A 23,796-nucleotide genomic window follows, 5' to 3' on the forward strand; every position below is an offset into this window, starting at 1 on the left:
ATGTTATTCGACGAAAGTAGAGTTGTGTTGATCGAAGAGAATAGCTTGTAGAAATGATCACGGGTAGAATTTAGTACGGAACACTTTCAATGATTGATCTACACATGATCGATTCAATTTCGAGATATATTGAAGAAAAAATATACTTGGTAGAAGAAATATAACAAAATCATTACATTAATATTTTCGCCAAAGTTTCCAATTTTTTAAATCTTATCATTAAATATGATCTTATAAATCTTATAAAGCAAAAATGAGACACTGATTTTTTTCTATTTTTGTAATATTGAGATCATACATCACTAGAAATAAGTAAAAAAAAAAAAAAAAACAGAAAAAAGTTGTAGAACTTCGTAATCTAAAAATGAACTCTTTTAGCTTTTAAAAAAATATAACGAAAGACAAACAAACATTTGTTAACAATCTTAAGAATACCTCCTAATAATTATTGTAAATTGAAAACAGAAAGTATAAAGAAGACATCTTTAGATCTCAATGGCCTGTAACACACTGTTAAACAGTTAACATTCGTATAATCTTCTTAAATGAACTTTCTATTAAGTACTCTTGTAAACCCAACAGTGTAAACCCTCGAGGGAATCTCTTTGCGAATCTCTTGACCGTGTCTCGAATCATCTCTCTCTCTTTCTCTATGTATATACTTCTACCAAGTATACACGCGTACTATGTCAGAAAATTTCACATCGTGGAAAATGATGTGACGAACGGGTGCATATATACTTTTCACACATCATCCCCATTCAGAAAGCATGTGTAATCTATGAATCCTGTTCAACATCCCTGTTCATATATACGCACACATATACACACACACAGAGCTGTTCTCGCATAAATTTTCATTGTCACTGTTGCACACGCATCGTCTCCATGATTTACATCTCTGTCTCTGGACACGACGACATCGTAATCCATCAGTCGAACATTCTCGATCTGTTTGCCTAAACGTTGTTTTCGACGTTATTGTCTCTTCAGTTCCTTTCTTCCATTTTGTCATTCCACGGAAATGGCTCCTCCCTGTTCTCGATAATTTGAGATGGAGAAAAAGACCGACAATTGGGAATCGACAAGTTCGCAGAATTGTTTGGTCGAGAAGAATTTTGGTCCAAGATTTGGCTGTCGAGGATTCAGATTCTCGAGGCGAGAAAATGGCAGAGGAGGAGGAGGGAGAGGGGGAGGAGCGATTCCGTGGAGTTTATCGAGTTGGCCAAGAAAAGTTCCTGGTTATTCTCGAGAGCAATCCCTTCTCACGCTCCTCTTGTGTCTTCCTTCTTTGGATTATCCCAACCCTCTCATTGAAAGAATGCAAATGTTGTGATTCAGGATCGAAGGGACGGAAGTTATTCGTATATGGATTTCGATATGGAGAAATGGTAATTCGTAAATCGATTTGCATGCCCTCGCTACGTGCCAGCGATACGAAATCGTAATTTGAATTTGTTGAACATCGCACGGATAAGAATTTTGCTAAAAACAAGTATTCAAAATATTCGAATGATATCTATAGATTTAATATTATTGTAAAACGTATGCGTTCGTAAGAACGCGATAAGAGGAGATTTGTGATTTTTCGTATAAAAAAGAAAAATTTTATCATCGAAACCCGGTCGAGAAATAGAGGAAACCATGCAATTAAAATCCTTTTTTGTTTCGTCCCAATATCTCGATCGGTTGTCAAGATATGACGATTCAAAGATGCCGTCGTAGCGCAGAGTTCATGAATGGGTCCGCGACCCAGTGACCTATATCTTTTTCTGGAAGTGTTTACGTTCTTCCAAGAATCACGTGTGTCGCTTTGTCTAGACTTTGGGATAGGTCAGTGAGACGAGGTGCCGAGCGAGAAAGTCGAATAAGCAACAAAGACGGAGATGGTAAACTATTAAAAATTACCTTTTTCTTTGCACGACGATATCTCGGGAACCGGAAGTCGTATCGAAATAATTCAAAAAGCATTTTGAAGAAGAAGATTCCTCACTTCCAATGATCTCTCACTCGTTGTTTAAAATTCATTATCTTCGGAGTTATAGCGATTCAAATTTTGTTTAATTTTAATAGAGTTTAATAGAGTGAAGATAAATTGAAATTTATCTTTTCTTCTACACGAGAATATCTCGGGAACCGGAAGTTGTATCGGGATAAATGAAGAAGCGTTTTAAAGAGCAAACTTCGACGTTTCCAATAGTCTTTCGTTCTTTAATCGAAAATTATTATCTTCGGAATTAGAGCGGTTTAAATTTTTCCTGATTTTAATAGAATTACGATTACTATTTAATAGAATTGCTATACAACATTTACGTAACGTTTTGTATTCAATCGAGTTATTTTATCATGGAAATTTTATTACATCGTGGCCAAAGATTCAAGGCAAAGATGAATTATTAATCGTATCTATTTGGAAAGTTCAATTACCTCTGGATCGTTGTAATTAAAGATATATTAGGACTCGTTATAAGCATCCTATGTATAGTCATCATTTCCAACAAGCTCGTGTAAATCCTACTTATGCTAATTATAGTTGTAATATTCTTGAACGTATTTGCTAGATTATCTTAACGAATTTTCGCAAATTCAACAATGAAGATTCATATCAGACGAGTCTCCCAATCATTAAATTCCATCTATCATCGAGAACACGTAGATAATTAAGGACGTAAATTAAGACGAAGGCAGAAATTGGCCAATTTTTTTACCCGATTACCAATAAAAGACGCAGAAAAATATTTTCTTATAAACAATTACGCTTTCCAGAAGAATATTTTCGAAAAATTGTTCACTCACAAAAATTGCCCGATTTCTCCCACTTGTTCTTCATCGATCAACGGTCAAAATCTCGAATTGTTTGGGAACAATTATCAAAATCAATCACGACTCATCGTTAGAAACAAAAACAAATCGGAAGGAAGGATCGAAATAATCTTTTTTTCCATGCTTAATCATCATTATAACCGGACATTTATCTTGTCCTGAATCGAAACGCGTCTCTTCTTATACACACACGTACGCGCATGTGTGCGATGCGGTTGTCCATCACGGGAGATGTCCGTCTCCCTCTGCTCCGGAGGAATTCAATCGAAAGTCCATTAAGGTCACACGGCAACTTGTTGTGGCTCGACTGTGCACCGGCGCCATTGTCAAAGCTAAGCCCGTTATACTGTATATCCGACAACGTGAGCCAACGCCTAACCAGTATCCTCTATGGTATACGGACGTTTATCGGAAACGATCCGCAACAATCACCGGAGTAATCTGTGATCCCGGATTTGTTGCACGCGCAACAATCGAAATTTCGTTGTTCGATATTATTCTCTCTGCACATGTCTGACGTTTGATGCTTGAATTGATGGACGAAGTTGGAAATCGTCAGATCAGATCTTTGTGTTAATACAAAAGTTAAAAAAAATTGCAGATAAAAATATAACTTGTAACTTTTTTAATATACAGATAATGCGATGGAATTATACTTCTTTTTCGTGTCATCATCGTTCTTCTTGTTGTTTCGCTTTTTTTTTTTTTTTTTTTTTAATTTGTAAATTTCTATGGCCAGCATCGTTTAAATAATGTCTTAGATTTATTTCTTCTGTTTGAAATAAGGTGAAGTATTCTTCTTTGTCGAGAATAAAAAATTGTTAGAATTAAGATAATATGTATTGTTGAGTTATTCAAAGTTTGTAATTGTAACGAAATGTATAGAGTTTCTCGAGTCAGGAACAATACGATGATATCTACGTAGATAGGATTCTTCTTTCTCGTGGTCCACAAAAGAAACTCTTAACTTCGATCGAAAATAGTAATTTACAAAACGAATCTCGTCCAAAACAATTAACATTATTGTCATTATTAACTGAGAGTAGAAAAAAATTGGCAATAAAAAAGAAAGAATTAATTTTAGTTATATTGTTATACTAGATGTTGAAGATGTTGATCGATTTTGCTCATTTAATGTTAATAATAATGATAATTTTATTCATTAATTATTTATATATAATTTTTATTTCTTCGTAGTTTTTCGAAATGAAATATTATTACACGTTCTTAAAAAATTTTTATTTAAAACTAAAGATTTTGAATTGTATAATTTATATTTTAACAACATTCTATATTATTCATATTTTTTTTATGTATTTATTATAATATCATTATTGTAATAAAATAATCAACAATTTCAAAGTCCAATTAATTCCGATTAATAAATGTGTTATTATGTCAATTATATTAAATGTTTAATTAAATCAAGTAATTTTAATCAACAAAATTAACTATCCAATCGCTGAATATAGATTCATTATGATTCATTTCATTCATGGAATTTTCATGTAATAATTTTTCCATTTTCTCTTCTATAAAAAAAATTTTATTTACACGATACTTTAAAACCGATATAATGATTATCGAACTCGTCTCAAGAGGAGATAATTTCGACAATTCTTTTTTATTTTCCGTTTTAATTCAACTCAATCCATCGAAATATACCAATCTTGCGTGACTCCCATAGATTTTACAGACGAAGCAGTTCGTCTAATTCGAGGATACGAAATTGGCGATGAGCCACACAGACACGGTGCAACAAGTTTTCTTATTCTGAATTGATAAACAGTAGATCTAGTGCTAATTCCATCGAGGATTAACAGGTGGAGGTCTAGGATTGTGTGAATAATATTTGTTTGAATAATGCAACCGACACATCGTGACCGATTGGAATACTAACTCGAAGTTAGTTTATGCGAATAGTTTATTACTTATATAGACTCTGATAATAAATTTATTCGGTGTTATGCAGCAGAGGTAACTTTTTAAAAATAGAAATTGCTTCGATCAAGTAGAAAATTTGGATTTATTCTTCCAATCTTTGCAGAGGCAAGCCTTAAAAAGTATCTCGATCTTCGACTATATTTTTTTTTATTTTAGAAACATAAGATCAGAGGACTATGTTTTTTATTTTTTTTATAAGTCGAAAAATTAAATTTAAAGCAATCTTCTCGACAAAGGAATTGCTGTTAATTATTCTCGATTCTTCAAGCTCTGATTAATCCGAAAAGCATTCGCAGCTATTGTCGTCTCCCTTTCCAAAAGCAATATCCTGACCAAGGATCAAAATGAAAGCTGAATACAGGATTTGTACACATCTACACCGTCCCACCTATTCATTTCGATGCACTTGTTTCGCAAATATCTCGTTCCTCCGCCTCGAAAATATTCAAGTATTCGCGTGTTCAATCGCGTTGTCGTCCTCGTACTCAAAATACACTCATAGAAGGAGGAAACTCTTTCAAATTCTTTCTTATTATTTACCAAGAATTCATCTCTGACTCTCGCCGGCCATTGCCAAACTCTCTAACGTCGTTCACATATATATTCTTTCACCGTCACGCTTCCACCAATGCTCTTTTTCAAAAACCAACAGCAACACAGTTCACTTCTCGTCGCTATTCTGTTCGCTCCTCGATCGACGACCACGATTTCATTCATCTCGAAATACTCGAAATATTTCATCCGTCCCCTTTCCTTCGCTCTCGAACGCCTTTATTCCGCAACAGCGAGCGCTACTCGTCGTCCCGCTTATGCAATTCCTTCAGCGAGTGAGCACGTGATCGTTTTTAGCCATAAAAGAAAAAAAAAAAGAGAGAGAGAGAGAAAGAGCGACTGCCTTCACACAAGCGTTGCAATGCCGGAAGTTGTGATCTGAAAGTAATGGAAACCGCTTACGCTTTCATGACGATTGCCAGAATAAGTTCATTTAGCCTATGATTATTAATAATCCCCTTTTCCCCTCGAAAACAGGGAGGAACCGGGCTATTGGTATTATACTCTCTTCTCGGTTCCTCCTTCGTCCTTCCACCTTGATTTTCCTTGTTGTATCGCTATAATAATTGCGGGCTGAATCGCCGCCGCTTCTGGACGACAATGATGACGACGACGACGACGACGACGATGATGATGATGTTGATGTTGATGACACGTTTCACCGACAACTCTCGAGACAGTCCTGCCACACCACGTCCTTCGGCGGCCTCTGCTGGAACTACCTACTACAACACACCCCCGTATAATAAAGCTCTCTGCGATCGAGAAAAAAAATTGAAAAAAATTCGTCAGCGATTTAAACGAAATCCAAGAAGCCGAGCTTTTCACCGAAGTTTTTCCACGTTCGAGCTTCGAGTGTTCGACCCTCGAGAAGGAGAGAGAGAAAGAGAGAGAGAGAGGGTCGGGGGGAGGAACGAGAGGTTGTCGAAGGACGATCAGATGACGAAGGACATTGTCTTCTTTTCAGCACGACGTTTTCAGTCGACCCGGACACGCACATAGACAGCCTCGAGCAGGCCGAACAGATCGTCCTTGAGGGTACAAGCAAGTGGTCCTGCAAGATCGCCATCACAGGTGACACGATACTGATACCTTAGAGAGTTTAAGAGTTTTATACTCCACCTAAGGAGGGCTCGGGGACCGTTGCCGTGAACGGCGCGGTTTCTCTGTGCCGTGTAAAAGAAAAAAATGTGACACACACGTGACATGCGCTTTTTTTCGGGGTACACTTGGTAAGGGTGGTGGGGAGAGTTTGGATTCGAGTTCGAGCGATCGGATGCTCAGGGAGAGAGAGAGAGAGAGAGAGGGTGTGAGTTAACTTGGTGGCGTTTGGCAATTTTTTTTTTTTCCTCCATAATTTCGTTCTCCTCCTTTCTTTTCGGATTTTTCTATTTCTTTTTTTTTTGTTGAGGTAAATAAAAAAATAGAAAAAGAAATTTTATCTTAAGAAATTTTATTTTAAGAGACGCACGATGAGATCTTTCGCAAGAGAAATCTCTTATCATTTTGTTTTCGAAGAAAAATATGGAATTAATGTTGAAGTTCAAGTATGTTTTCGAAAATATTTTGAAATATAGCGGGACATCTTTTGAAGGATCGATTCTAGAGAAATAATATACGAGTTGACGTGAAATAGAGATGTAGGAAACTTATTTATTAAGTTGTAAGCAATTTAAGTTATCTAATATATATATAAATAACTTGAATCAACATTTTTCTACATCAATTTTTTCACTTCTCTAGAATCTTCCAATAAAATTTATTGTATATTAACTACGAAGAATCATTAATTTCAAATATTAATTTTTATACTAATCACAAAGCACAAAAATTCTTTCTTGATAACGAAACGAGTTCATCATGATTCGAATATAATGTTAATTAAATCATCATCGTACAATCTATCGTAGCTATCAATTCTACGAGCCAAACATCCGCCAAACTCTTTCGCTCAAACAGAAGCCCCGAAAGCATCCGATCGACGAATGAGTTTTTCCATTTTTTCAAAAATAAGGCACAAAAAATCACGTTTTACGTCGGAGAAATCCGAATATCTTTTTTGCGCACGAATTTCGATCGGATCAACCGCAGTTCAACTCGATCGATCGATCGATCGATCGCCTCGTGTACTTTTACGACTCGATATCTCGTCTCGTGTACTCCGCTGGATTCAGGAAGGGAGGAGAGTGGGGAGTTGGAGAAACTAAAGGGCTGCTCGAAGCAATTTGCAAACTTTCGAGATCGATGAGACATCGGACGATATTGGTCGCGTAATTCCGCCCGACAACTTTGGACACTTCGCGATTGTTTTCGCTTCCCCCCTCTTTGTTCATCGTGGCATCGCTCGTAGAATAGAACTGGTTAACGTAGGAATCTTTAGGGACAATTTTCGAAGTTTATTGTTTCGAATCCGTGGAGAGGGGGGAAAAGAGAGAGAAGAAGAATTTTCTCTTTTTCTTTGCGAATTTCTTGAATTTTAAATCGTATAAAAAAAGTTCGTTGAGTTTCTAATCGTAAAAAATTATTATTAAAGAAACATTTTAATTTCTAGAGATGAAATTGAAAAATCAACTTTTTCAAAAATCATACTATTTTTTACGTAAAAATAAATGTAAACTTCATTATATGATAGTTTATCTCGGTATAGTTTAAATATTTTATATAAATATTTTATTACTATTCAACGATAATTAATTAAATAAATGAATAGATGTAAAAATTAATAAACGTATCAATTTCCATTCTAGAATATATTATTAAAGATTAATTAAAATTTATTCCACGATAAATTATATTCCGCGAATATTAATTTCTTCGCGAATATAATTGAAATTGAAAATATGTGATTAATAATTCGAAATTCGAAATATTTTTTTTTTCGTTGATAAATTTAAACATTTTTAATTTACACTCCTTCAAAGGTGCAACAAAATGATATGACAGAAGTGTCGAATGCAAAGAGGGAAAATTAAAAAAAAAGAAAAGCTATAACATTCTCGCGAAACGAAGTTTATTTTCGTCTCCAAAAGAGGCAGAAAAAAGAATAAATAGAGAAGAATGAGCAAATGCTAACGGGTCTGCGTTTGAACATTTCGATTATCGTCCCTGTACAAAAAGGCGTATCAAAGGATCGGTACACATGATGAAAATAATTTTATTTTTTTCAACTCGAACAAAGCAATAAAGAAAATCGATTGACAGAAAACAGAAACCGTAACATCTTGGCGGAAATGGAAAGCAAGTAATGGTGAACGAGAATAATTGAATTGAAGAAATGCAAAAAAAAAAAGAAAAATTTGTGTCGAAATATGATAAAATATTTCTTCAATGGAAACCGTATGAAAGGATTCTATTTTTGATAGAATTAAGCAAAAGCTTTAATGAAATTTAATGTATTTTGGTGAATTAATGTCGGATTGGACGTTCGATTATATTTTTTATTCTTAAAAAAAAATAAAATATTCGCTTCACAAATCTTCATTATTGGACACACCGTCTTCGTATACACTAAATATTTAAATATTTAATTCTTATAATATACCAGAAATGTACAACTGCAGAACTCACTTAAGTTTGTAACATTTTAAAGCAACCAGACACATCTAAAAATCTCTGTACATAATAATTTTGCAAATGTTAAATTAAAAACAATTCACGCTAGCCTACTTTCTTCAACGTGATTCAACAAATCTTTTTCTTCAATTAATTCGACAATGTTGCAAATTATTTCGTTTGCGACAAAAGGAAAAGCGAATCACTGCTTTCAACGTCGATTAAATAAACGATTTCCCCCATAATTTGACAGTATTGTAAATCTGAACGGGGGAAAAAGGGAGTGGGGAAAGAGAAGGAAAGGGATAGAGGATCGGGAGGCGAACGAGTCGAAAGAGCGGTGCAAAAGTCCAGACGTGGTGTGGTACAGAGTGGAAGAGAGAGGAGGGTGACGAGGGTGCAAGGCCCGCTTCGAAACGATCGATAGTTCAACGTACAGGGAAGTGCAGCACCGGGTGCAGCGCACACGTGCAATCCTTGCGGCCTATTCACCTGTGTGTGCAATTCGTGTATCTACTCGCGCAGCTGCCTCGAACCGCCGCCGCCCTATCCGTTATTTTCTTTCGTCGTTCCTTCGCAAAATCTCTGAATGGATTCTTACTCCTCCGCCTGATTTCGGTTAATTGGACGGGTGTTTTCTTTTTTTTTTTTTTTTGTTTTGTTTTGTTTTTCCTTTCGTACGAGGAAGGATCGATGGAGACTGAGATTTCGAATTTTGAGATTCTGAATTTTTGAATCTATCTCTGGATCGATGCATCGTTCAAAAATATGGAAGGAGAAAATATTCGATGAAAAATTTATTTGGACGACAACGATATCTTGGGTAATATAGAGAAGAAGAGGCATAATGGACAAGTATCTTTTCGTAAATTATTCCTCTTCTCCGATTGAATTTTATTTTAAGATAGAAATAATTGCTACTCGTGTAATATAGAATATCATGTCGGTGTTTCCACGATTGATGCATCTTGGAATATTGATAGGCAAGCAGAAACTGGTGGCTCATATTGATCTTCGAGCAAGTGGAAACACGACAATGTACAATGTAGCACAGATTCTAAATTCATGAATCGTATTTCTATATATTAATTAAACTCTTGTCTTGAGACGAATGTAATCGTATTACGAGGGACATATAACTTGAATAATCTCGTTATATGAAAGAAGAAATATAGTAGTAGGTAATCCAAGAAGAAACATGACTCGCCAAATTACACGTATTATTATTTATCTGTTGAAATATCTACCTCGAGCATTCAATATTAAAACAAAAAGTGAAATCGTTAAAAATAATTTTAAAAAATTCAGATAAAAGAATTAATTAAAAATTATATTATCTCTTATGAATACATATGTATATATTTTAATATTAAGCATTAATAAATTCGAGACAGTAGATGACATTAAAAAAAGCTTCGATGTTCCTTCAAGGACTAACAAAAACCTTAAAGATTAAAGAAGAAGAAAATTTCAAGTCTGTTTTTCACAATTGCCTGCAGAATTTCTAATATTGCTAATTCAATTTCTCGAGCATTCCTCGAAACAAGAACGAAGAAATATAAAACAAGAACGATATTTCTCACTGAATCCTGCAGGTTTGTCGAAGAAAAGGAAGAAAACGGAGTAAAAAAGCGGATAAATTCGGGAGAGAAATCGAAGCCGCGCCTTGGAATCAAATAGGCAAGGAAAAGGAAGCAAAGAAGGAGAGAATTGGAAAAACACGTGAAGGGAAAAAGTAAACACGATGCACGGGAAGATTTACTTTTTCCCGATTCGCGATAAGTTCCAACTTCTTTCAACGAGATCAAAGCGGCGCTAGGATAGAAATTTAACAAGATGGCGGACAGTCGATCGAATTTCTTATTTGATTGCTCATTTCGAGCACTGTTTCTTTGATCTCTCGAGCATTTCGAATTTTTTTATTATGCTCACCATTTACTATTGAGTTTTTCCCTTCTTAATATCTTTGCTCCGTGGAACATCCTTCAATTTGCTTCTCTTGTGCTCTATTTCGCTTTTCGGTTGGGATTAAGAGAAAAAGGAATACGAGTTTTTGTTGAAGAAAATAGCGCGTTTTTTTTTGTAGGAAAAAAAATCTTGTGGAAAAGTAATGAAAGGATGGCTTGGTCTTGGTTCTAATGACGAGGATCTTCGAACTTTTACTAACGTAACGCGTTGTTTTTTAAGCAATTTTCTGGCCTTGGGATAAATGGATAGAGTCAACATAAAAGATGAAATTTAGTCTTTCGTGTTAAATTTAAAATTTGGTACAAATTTTTGCCATATTTATTATGAAGAAGAAAATTAAGATATTTAAAAAAGAGTTCAAAAATTGCATTGTTTAAATAGTGACAGTATAATAATATTTTATATCCTACAATTGTAATTTTTGTTTAACTTTAAATATAAAAAATATATATATATATATATATATATATTACACAATAGTGTACATGACAATTATTAAAAGAGAAATTATTAGTCTGGCAAAAATTAAAATTAAGAGAAACGGAAATAGAAGGAAATTCTGCAAGCAAAAATAGTTGAATTGGAAGGAAGGTAAGCGGTTTCTACGTCGAAAAAATGAATGACTTCAACAGATTTCCGCAAGGCTGAGGGATTTAAAAATGTAAAAGAAGCAACCGCGAAGAAGTAAAACGGTGGATGGTGAGCAAAAAAAGAAACAACTTTTTTTCTGATTTTATATTCTTCGTTCGATCGAGGAAAAGTTAAATAAAAAAAAAAATTGGAAAACGTTGAAACGATAAGTGGGAATAAATAGAGCAATTGCAAGAAAAGAGTTCGAAAGAAAGAAAGAAAGATGTTACGATTTATAAAAGTACAATCTGGAAAAATATCGTAAATTAAGAAATTCTCTTCGAGATATTTTCTTCGTTGGAGAAAGGAAAAAAAAACTAAAGATTAACGAATTGAGAAGGAAAAGGATAGAAAGACGAATCGAATAAGCATAAAATTCTTCGGGAAGAGAAATCTTCCTTGATCAACGTTAATTGCCGGTTTCTACAGAGTTGAACAAAGATCTTTGGATCGATCTTTGGAACGAATTGATTTTATGGTCATCGCTCATCAAAGGGAGAAATTCATTCTGACCAGTTTCTCGATTAAACGCTTCCAAACTTAACCACTCGTTTGTATGGAGAACAATGAGAAAAAGGAAATGGTGATCTTAATATTTGAATCACGATTCTCTATCGAAAACATTTATGAAACTTGTTGAATATTGAAATAATATTCAGATCAAAATTACAAAATTTTCCTTAACAAAAATTTCCTTTGCAAAAATATAATATATTTCTAATTTTAAAAAAAGCAGCTGGACATTCTATTCCTCTTCCTCGTTTCCAAATGTAGAAAGTAATTCTATATTATGTAGATGAAACAACCGATTTAATTATAAATTTAAAAAATATCGTTCCTTTCGTTTCCTCTCATCGTAATCGACAAATTAATTAACCAATTAAAACCCGAAACAACAATACGATTGAGAAAGTCGAAAAGAGAGAAGACGAAAAAGAAAAATTTGATAAGAATCTTGAAAAATTGTGTCAGAAATAAGGAAGGGATTGTGGGATGCTAGCATCACGGCGCGCAGTCTCATCTTAGCCGTGAAACGATTACGGCAATTAAAACGTTTCTGAGCGGAAGACGATGAGGATGAGAAGAACGAAGAAGAAGGGAAACGAAGCCGGCCACTATCATTAGAGTAATTGCTGCCTCGTCACGAAGCGGGTCAACAGTTTTCCCTTCTTTCTGCGGGGTGTGCTTCACGCGCCGCCGGACAGCCGAAACTCCGTTTCCGCAGGATACGGTCCGCCGATACGACCAGAGAACTTTTGGACTTGTGTGAGAATTGCGAGCATCTTCAAGATGGCCGAGTCGAGAAAGCGTGTTTCGTCCGACATTTCGCGGAAACTTTTTCCTCGGATATATTTGGATAATTAGGTGTACGCTGAGCGGGGAGGAAATGGAAAAGATGATCCCTTGAACATCGATTATTATTCGAAGGAACCTTAAGTTCCAGAGAGAAGATCTTACCGCAAGAATTTACGAACGCTCGATGAAATCTTCTTTTAAGAAGAAGTTTAAACTTCTTCTTAATCTGCTTATCCTTTATCGAATTAATAATACAAGAGGAGGTGGAAAAATAAATCGAATGTGATTCCATAAATTCGTTAAAAGAAAAAAAAGGAATTAGGATCCTCATTGGATCATTTGAAATACGTTTTCGATGTAATCGGTTTGAAATCGTTTATAAAATACTTTTTTATACAACGATAACTTCAAACAGTACATCGATGGAATAACAATGCATTGGATAGAGCTCGAATTATTTCCACCTTGGCCAATTCCAAGTACTCGTACCAATTGGTGCATGATTCTTTCGCAACTGGATGCTAGCCAAATTAATATTGGATAACTTAAATGTGGGAGTGGTAAGTTGTTATAGAAATGGACTAATTCGTATTGTCTCAAATTTTGGACGGATTAAGTTTACGATTTTCGAATTGTTAATAAGAAATATTTCTAAATATTTCACTTTTTAGATAGATATATACGATTGTTAATGGTATTCTTAGTTTCTTTTTAAGCTTTCGAGCAATATCTAATTATAGAAGTCGATTGATTTTCAAATTCTCAGTTGGTTTATGTTTTGATGTGAATTTTTTAATCCAAAGTGAAGCGTAATCTCCGCGATTCAATTAGAAGGAAATGTTCAAACACGGTATCAATGGTATTTGGATATGTGTGTCGTTCCTCTAATGAACATGTTTCGAGCATCCGTCCGGGAAATTATTTGCCCTCGGTCAGAATCTTGTAATTATGTATCTGTAATGGAGATATTTGTGGATCGAAACATTTCTTTCAAAATTAGTATTTATAATATTTAAAAAATTTTCACTTTTTCAAATTTTCAATTTTTTGTAAAGAAATACTTGAGAAAGAAAACGAGAGAAAACGAAAAAAACGATGAGCGCAGGAGAGGCTCGAAACAGAGAAGAGAAAGGAAATTGGAAGAACAATAGGGACGAAACAGGAACAAAATGAGGAAAAATGAGGAAAAAGTGGTGGTACGTCAAGTTTTTGAGACGGAAAAACGAGAAAGAAGAAGCGAGAAAAAGTTCTTCATCCTCGACGAATCATTATTTTGCAACGCAAACTCTCTAATTTAGATAAAAGCAACTTGTCTTTTCGTCCAATGCAAATTCGCAAAAGACGTGGAATATATCTATTGTTTAATTAAATTCTTCGCTATGTGCAACATCTTCTTGTGATAAGAAAAAAAAATTAGAAAACTAGTTTCAGATAGACAATTCATCGTATTTCAAGTTGAAAAATTATTGGTAAACGTGATATCTTTTCTTATTCTACCCCTTACAATTTTTGCTGATCCAATTAACAAAAGAATCATATCCAATATTGAAAGTTAAATCAAATTCACTTTCCCTTTTCAATATTACATTCACTTCAAAAGAAAAATTCATTTTTTAGTGAATATGAAATCGGACAATCGCTTAATCATGTTTAATTATATTTCGTTCCCTCTGGATTATTTATATTCGCATAAATCTGAATACCAGGAAGAATGTTAAGCGTTGTGAAAAATATTTCTATACGAATTGGACACTTTTTCAAAAAGTTTCAGAAAGTTTCTTCGTTATTCGATTGAAACGAAATGGCAAATTTGGAATAAGTATCCCGCATCGAGGGAGGCTGTCCAACAGAGAGAAAAAAAAATCGTAGAGCATCTGAGCATGAGAGGAGAATAATCGAAGGTAACACTCGGTGTTATTTCCGTTTCCGCTCCAATAATTAAATCTCTCTTCGTTCAGTGGGCATAAATTAAAATTAAACTGAGGGAATCGCAGCTGACCCGCATCACGACATTCGAGAGAAAAAGAAATGAGAAATGGTGAAACGAAAGCGAAAAACGGATGAGAGAAAAAGAAGAGATGGGCGATATTAACGAAGTAAATATCATATCGATGAATGTTCGTAAATCAATTATTGATTACGAGTTACTTTTACAATATTAAAATAACATTTATAAACCGTGAAGTCGAAGTTGTTTATCATAAGAAAAACATGTTTGATTCGTTTCCAAATATTCGAATGAGTCACCAATGAATTAAACATCGAGCAAGTTATTCGAGCAAATTACTCCGTTTGTCTTTAGACTTCCTACTCGTGTAAATACAATAACACATCTATGTATACGTAGAATAGAGTACACGAAACGAGATGTAAGTTATTAGATTGGAAATATTGTTTATTCAAAGAACGTAGAATTTTAGATGCAGATATCTAAAATATTATAAATTAAAACTAATCACAAAAATAATTTGATATTGGCAAAAAAAAATTTTCGTACGAAGATCACAACGAAGAAAGATTTGATAAAACTTATACTTTTTTCGTTTTTTTTTTTTTCGTTTCGGAATTGGACTCAAAATTATTATATTCTGTATATTCAAATTATTATACTTGTCTTTTTTTTTTAATTTTTAAACTGTTAAAGCAGTTCTTTTTTGCTGCAAGTAAATAGAATATTAATAAATATAAATTTATCAAGTTTTTCTCTTATGATCTGCATGCGAAATATATCATAGTAAATTTACAAACGAAGAATTTATTTATTTAGATCTTTTTTTCTCGTAATAAAGAAAAATTAGAAATAAATATCTGATAGATAAAATCTGAGTTTTGCGGTTGATCCGATGCTACTCTTTTTTTACTTTTTCTCAAATTCTCTCTTGAAAAATTTAAAAAATATATATATATATATATACAACTTTGTTTAAAAACATCTAAAAATTCGACGAACGAACTGAGAATCATTTTCATCCAAGACTGAACACGATCAGTAATTCATTGTATAATCTCATATCATGCAAAATTAGTATCCCGATACTTTCAATAGTGAAATAGAGACTATCAATACTTCTTTCTTCCTCTTCCATCTAGAATTTAGTATATGAAATTTTAGCTCGATTATATTACTCTTCCTCTATTATTCTCTACTTGAAAATTAACATGGAGGAACATCGATCATATTTTGAGTCAGATTGTACACGTTAAAAGCAGAAAAAAAAAGATTTTGTAAAATTATTGAGAAAAATATTTTCAATTCTCAAATATAATAATATATATATATATTTTTCGTTAATTTATACAACATATCGATTTCAAATATTCGTATAAATTAATTTTAATGATATAGCTTTCGTTCTAAAATTTTATTGGTATTGGACTTGACTTTATCATCATCTAGGATAGATCGCTTTATTGACCGTCAATTAATCAGCTGACTGATTGAAAGTTTGATTGATCAGGTTAGTTGGTTACAGCATCGTTATATCATTCGATTTGCTTCTAATCTACATTTGAAGATCTCTCTTGATTATTAATGAGTCAAACCGATTATTCTTTCCTTCAATTTTGACGAATACTATCTGACTTAAAATTCAATTGGTGTAAAAGGGACGATAAAAATCGTGTTACAAAAATGGTATATTTTCGCGTGAAATATGATCGAAATTTATTCATGAGAAATTTGAAAATCATCGGGCGATAATTCTTGATTTTATTAATTTGAAATTATTCGTTTTTATTAACTTTGATTTTATCGTTTAATAAGTTTATTTTGAATAATCGAGAATATTTTGTTATCGAGTTATTTAAAGAGAAAGAATAATTGGAAGTGCAAGCTGATTAAATTTAAAAAAAAAAATGTGAAAATCCCATAAACTTTCAAACAGAAGTTGGAACTTTTAAAAAACGAATAAATCCGATGATTAACTCTAATCAAAATTTTAATCAATTATGAAACTTATATATATATATATATATCTATATAACTATATGTCAAAAGACATTTTTAAAACAATACGAGTACAATTAGATCCATTCCAATTCGATCGAATTTTTTCTCAATTTTCTTTTTTGAAAGAAAAAAATCAAATTTCGCAATTTTGACCTACTTTCGTGCGATTCCATTTTGTACCACAAGCTTTACGTTTGTCTTCCATGCGATTACCTAGTAGTAGCCATTTATAGACTACTTTTCGCTCCCCGTAGAATATTGATTTAGAAAAGGACGTTCTCTCCTTAGGCTACCCTCGGTTAGGTCGTGATCACACGAGCGTTAAAAAAAAAATGGACGTTATGACGTAAGTTACAATTTCGTAGCAATGACGTTGGATAATTCAATAGCCTCGTCTCAGTGTTTTATTTATAATGCATTATTAGAAAAACTTCCTTCATTCCACCTTTACTCGTCGACAAGTTCACAAATATTCATTGGCCAATTTGCCAAAAGTATTCATTATGCTGACTGTTATCGGAACGTGTTATCGGAAGCATGATATAAGAAACGTGTTTACTTCGATTATATATAAATGAAACTTCTCATCGGGAAATCTCGCGTGATTCCATTTGTTTATATTCGAAGTTAAAATTACTTCGAAACATAAATTCAAAATATACGTGACTGTTCGTAAATATTACGCGTAAATTTTCAAGAAATCGATCAGCATTTAAATTCCTTATTTTTAAATCATTAATCGTTTTTCGATTATTTTCGATCAAAGATTGGCTTTGATGCGATGATGATAAGAAAATAATCGGTTAAATTAAGCCTTTCTGTTGTCTCAAATTGGTTCAAAGATCTCGTTTACGAAAATCGTAACGGTGTCGCGTAAATGATAGAGCATTATTATTACTTCGAAATCGGAACGACGTCCGTATCGCTCGTAATCGTACTTTTCATCCGGTCTGGATGGAACGGATCATGAGAAAATTATAACGATCCATACACGAGACACCAATATCACATGGAAAAATGAATATCACGCTCCATAAAATTCTCATCGATAGACGTTCGACTATCGATCGTGACGATGATCGATCATGTATAATTTCTCACGATGCACCTATATGATTATACTATTCGTAAAAATTTATATTCATATATACATCATCGGATAACACAGTTCACTTTACGATATCTTCAAACGTGACACAATACCATCACAAATTATGTACAACATAATTTTTATACATTTTAAATTACTTCTTTAATTGCTTTTAAAATAAGTCATCAAGATATCTTCAAAACAACAAAAAAAAACAATATTCAATTCTTAGATATTTCAAAATGCAAAAGGCACAGCAGGACACTCGAATTATTTCTCGAGTTATATATAAAGAGAAGCTATATACCTATTTATTACATTACATTTATACATACACGATATTTCGAACATATTAGATCGCGAACGGTACACGTACAAACACACACACACGCACAAGCACTCGCACAGATTCTGTCGACATCCATGGAAGTGGATTTGAGCGTGGCCACGACTCGAAGATTTAACGGTACGAGATCGTCGAGGACGGGCAAGCATCGGCGATCGTCCCCGCTGCAATAAAGCGGTGTGCGAATTCAACGAGTTAGTAGCATGGGCATGTGTGTCTGTCTGTCTGTCCGAATCGCAGCACGTTAACGTCGATACCTGTGATATGATATGTAAATATATATGTGTGTGTTTCCCGTACGTGTGTATCACCGTGTGTATGTGTACGTATATTTATATACTTTTAATTAATAAATATATATTTTTTAAAATTAGTATATTAATATATATATGTATATGTACATATACACTTCTCCTGTTTTTTAATCTTAAGAGTATGATCCGCTTCGAAGTGTTGATTCGAATTTTTTCCAAGATATAACGATTTACAAACAGGATATTGGATATTTAATAGTGGAACTTCGGAGTGGATCGTCGATATTTGTTCAATGTACATCCCTACACGATTCACGCCGAGCTTTTGCACGCTGCCAAGAAATCGTGACCTCCGAGTTCGATGGTTGTTACATTGTTAGATGTGCATGAGCCTATCGGTATGAAAATCGTTTGAAAATATGAAATCGATGATTATTAATCACGGTAATTATATTTGTCCCTTGTACAATAACTTTTTTTATAATTAATAATATTAGTGAATCGAGGATTAAGAGGTTGTAATTTATTCAACAAAGTCTGCCATTATTGCAAGACTTACAAAATTTCACTAATAATATTAATCTAATTGTTTCAACAAGACACTAAAATAATATTTCCCCTCCTTTTTTTTATTTTCGATCTTAAATGATTTTCTTGAATATTTTTCGAAATTTCCCCCTTTTGTTCCCTTTCTATTACAAGATGATAAATTTAATATGAAGAATTTAATATTGGGGAAAGTTCTATTCATGGCAAAATCTATGTTTAAGCAGTAAATCCTATAAATTGTATAAATTATATACACGAAAAGATCATTATGTATATTCGTTTAACGTTTAATTAACTTTCATGCAACGAAGAGTCAAAGAGGTAAATGTTACAATTCGAGAGAGACAAATGTCAATTCGGTTACCTGTTACATCTAAGGAGACGGAAGAAAAAAGAAAAAAATATAAAGAACAAATGAGATTAAATTCTCCCGCGAGGAATATTTACAAAAATCTCGCGTAGTCATGCGAAAGTAGACATTTTGTAAACTCGTACCAGGCAAATTTCCGGGACGCAGGATGAATTCTTGAAAAGCTTTTCAAATATTCCTCTCGGTTCAACATTTTTTGAGCATTTTTTTTTTTGTTTTTTAAATCGCGATTTCACGGAAGTATATTTATCCTCTTGTTAAATTACACGCGAGGAGCGAATGAATGTAAATGTTTATTAATCGGCGTATCTCGCGGGACCAAATGTGAATTAAATACGATTTTAAAGAGGAATATACCAATTTTCCATCTCTGTTTTTTAATAAATTTTTAAACGACGCACTATTTTATTTATCATAAATTAATATTGCGTAACAATGTATATAAATCAATGTAAGAATCTTTATCATCGAGTGAATCTCTTGAAAGATATCACGATTGGAAAAATTAAAATTTAATGAAAATTGTGTTTAGAATTCCAATTTTACATAATTTCATGAGCTGACTATGCTCTATGTCTTCGTGTTTCGTGTCTCGAAAATAATTTCATCACTGAGTGCAACGTTTCTTCCATTCAAGATATTCGCTTAATAGAAATGATTCTCTGATTGCCTCCAACGTGACGTATTCACGCAAAGTTCACCAAATAAAATTCTAGCCTTGCCAACTAAAAATTTTATTGCATTTAGGAAAGATATGTATAAGCCATCTTTTTTGAAACTGATGGTATCCAACCTAACCCCCTGTTCACGATTAATCGTGAAGGCTTTAAAGGCGAATTGAACCGATATAACATAGATCGTAATAGCGCGATCCTTTCTGAGAACATAATCCTCTTTCTTATCTTCTCTTGATTTTATTGCTCTTTCAATGGCTCCTTGGTGATCCGCCATTTTTCCAACGTTAATACTCTTGAAATTTGAATGGTTAGATCGTGCGAATTTTGTAACTTAGGAAAGGTAGCGAGAAGTAAAAATAAAAGTTATACGATGGAACTTGGTTTATTTGTTATTTTATTAACGTACGATTGAATCCATTTTCACAAAAATTCCAATTATTTTCCGTTTAAACGAAAATCATATTTTTAGAAAGTATTATTTGTAAGGAAAAATTAAATCCGTGGATTTATATCTATATCTGATTCCACGAATGATTCCCATATTAAACCGCATATAAATGGAGTTCTATTGTAATTTAATGAATGATAATAATTTAGGAGCAAAAATATGGTAAGGAGAAAAGTTGAAAGAAAATTTTCTATTATAACATATAAATAAACATCATGCAAACTCTTCTTTCTAACATCGTATAATCCAATACTATAAGATATTAGTGATATCAAGTGATCAAAGATCAATTATATGAAATATATTAATTTAGAAAAATCAAGATACATTTCTTTCGTTTCTTTAGACAAGTAACAGGTAACAACACTTGTTATAAAAAATAAATAAATAAATTATCTAAAAGATTATTAAAAAAAAAATAAATAATTATCTAATGAAGAACGGATGAATATGATTCTGTCAGGTAAGTAAAAAAAAAAAAAATAAAAAAAAAACTTGGGGATCAAATTAGACGAAATAATTGGAGCACGTGTCGGGATAGGCAAGCGGTGTGAAACAATCGTCTAATCATCGATTTTGCGTAACTTTCACAGTGATCTGCGCTCAAGGATTGATCGCGAAAGACAAGAGCGGCACATCTGATCCATACGTGACGGTCCAAGTCGGCAAAGTGAAGAAGCGAACTAGGACCATGCCGAGGGAATTGAATCCTGTTTGGCACGAGAAGTTCTACTTGTGAGTAATTTTATTACGCGAGTTTCACCTGATATCGTAAAAAAAAGAACGAAAGAGAAAATATAATTATAAATTATTGAAATGTGTAATAAAAATAATATAAAAAAAAACAGATATACGATTCTATTTTAAAGAATAGATCGATACCAAAATCCGTATTATTTAAAAAAAAAATTGTCTACAAGTTTTTCCTCCAAACCATTTTATTCCTAATTCAAAATACGATCAATAAACGGATATATATTAATATAATATTCTTTTAAATAGATAATCGAAATAATTCCCAAAAGAGAGAAAATAATTCATATTCCGAAGCTATTTATATAACATCTAAACGGAAGGAGGAGATCGGGCGGAATTCGAACACCTGAACAATTTCCTGAAATGAAAATCGGATGAGCGAACAATTCGAATCGGCAAATCCAATCTCTGTGAAACCCTGTTAACCTCTCGTTTTCCCGGTTTACAGCGAATGCCATAACTCGTCCGACCGGATAAAAGTGAGAGTGTGGGACGAGGACAACGATTTGAAGTCGAAGCTACGGCAGAAACTGACGAGGGAGAGCGACGATTTCCTCGGTCAAACAATCATCGAGGTGAGGACACTGAGCGGGGAGATGGATGTGTGGTATAACCTTGAGAAAAGGACGGACAAGAGCGCGGTTTCCGGCGCGATCAGGCTGCACATCAGTGTGGAGATCAAAGGCGAGGAGAAGGTCGCTCCATACCACGTGCAATACACATGCCTGCACGAGAACCTGTTTCACAGTTTGTGCGAGAAGAACGATGGGGTGGTCGCGTTGCCCCAGGCGAAGGGTGATGACGCCTGGAAGGTGTACTTCGATCCACCAGGAGAAGAGCTCGTGGACGAGTTCGCGATGAGATACGGCATCGAGAGCATTTACCAAGCAATGACGTGAGTCGTGCTTATTTGACAGTTCAAATTCTTTGGGAATTTTGTATCAACGAGGATGTGTAGTCCCTCTAGCTGTCACTTTGATCAAGATCCCCGGCTACTCCTCTTCCCTTTGAGCGGTGTTTCTTAATGAACATTTAATGTATTATTTTTGTCCATGTGACCTTTTTCGATGATCTTTTTTTGGAGCTCTCTTCGCTGCAACTTTCCATTTATTCTTTATTAATGTAATGGTATCTAGGCAGAGAATTATTTTTTATTATTTAATGAAGAGGATGTATCTACGTGATTTTTAAATTTTGAGGCGAGTAATGTATTATGTGTAAAAGAATAAGCTTGAAAAATATATAAAAATTTAAATTAGGTCACTAGCCTTCCTTTGGAACATCACAAGTTTTAAAATATCGCTGAAATATCGATATTGGATAATTTTATTAAGTACTTGCTGTGTTTTGTCTCTTTACTTTTTTTTTTTTTAAGAATCCATACAAATTAGAATATCATGAAATAATTATAATTTAAGTAGCACATAGAAAATCTATCAATATTCTATCAATATTCATAGATTCATCTCGTATTTTTCAATCGTTTTTCACAGACATTTTCACTGCCTCTCCACAAAGTACCTGTGCCCAGGTGTGCCAGCGGTGATGTCCACCCTGTTGGCGAACATAAACGCGTACTATGCCCATACAAGCGCGAGTTCCGCTGTTTCGGCCAGTGATAGATTCGCCGCCAGCAATTTTGGGGTGAGTTTTCGAAAAAAAAAGAAAAGATTGGTTCTCATTTCTAGACTGCGGATGTTATGTTACGTTTATATTTTCATCATGATCGTAGAAATGGATCCTGTAAATATCATAATTAGATTATTTTAATATTTTTAAATATTTTATATACTTTTGTATATATGTTTTTTTAGACTTTCGTAAACAAATAAGTATTTGCACACATGCATATTTCACAAATGCATATTTGCTTTTATAAGTTTGATAAAAAGAGGATAAAAATACTATGATTGAAAAATATATCTTTCTATACCCAGAGATAGACGGATACACTCTTGACTCCATCAATTTCGTGGTGAAATCCTTCGATTAAATTACTCCTTATCCTCTTCTTCCCCATCTTTTCTATTTCGCAGTTTACCATAGCTGAAAATTGATAATACGGTCTAATTAAAATTTTAATTAAGATTTTTTTCTTATTTTTATTATGTTACATAGGAATCTTGTTGAATTTTCAAAATATATAATGGAAATTATTAATCAAATAATGATTTATTATTACAATCCTATGAAGTATTCTCATTTAATATCATAGAATTGTAAGTAATTTTATAAATAATCCTTACATGTTTGAGTATAAATATGTAGTATAAATTAATTTAAAATGATAAAATAAAGAATAGAATGATAAAAGAATAAACCGAATGAAAAAAATCAGATAAATTGTTAAACAGAATTATGATATATGAATACAAAAAGATGATATCGTTATAAGTAAACTGTATTCTTGTTTTTGACAAATGCTGGTGTTGATATATGATTTAAAGAGAGAAAATTTTTCGAGGAAACTAGAATTTTCGACTATGCAAATCCCGGAATTACAGATTCCATCGTTCGTGACAGAGACTCATTCCAGTAAAACAATGTAAATTTTTTCAAAAAAGTTGCCAGGAAAGAAAAAACGATCGTTCC

The 23,796-nt window shown here is 33.3% G+C and overlaps 1 protein-coding gene across 1 annotated transcript in view; it reads left to right on the forward strand.

The window, feature by feature from the left end:
• LOC122719195 overlaps positions 1-23,796 on the forward strand; it is a 193,177-nt gene that overhangs the window by 157,023 nt on the left and 12,358 nt on the right. Inside the window, exons 10-12 of the mRNA XM_043944813.1 lie at positions 21,042-21,183; positions 21,653-22,099; positions 22,698-22,848. Of these exons, the coding sequence (XP_043800748.1) occupies positions 21,042-21,183; positions 21,653-22,099; positions 22,698-22,848 (740 nt within the window). The remainder of the gene's footprint in view (positions 1-21,041; positions 21,184-21,652; positions 22,100-22,697; positions 22,849-23,796) is intronic.

The sequence above is a fragment of the Apis laboriosa genome, unplaced genomic scaffold, assembly GCF_014066325.1.
Source record: "Apis laboriosa isolate Shangri-la unplaced genomic scaffold, ASM1406632v1 scaffold70_cov154, whole genome shotgun sequence".
Lineage (NCBI taxonomy): Eukaryota > Metazoa > Arthropoda > Insecta > Hymenoptera > Apidae > Apis > Apis laboriosa.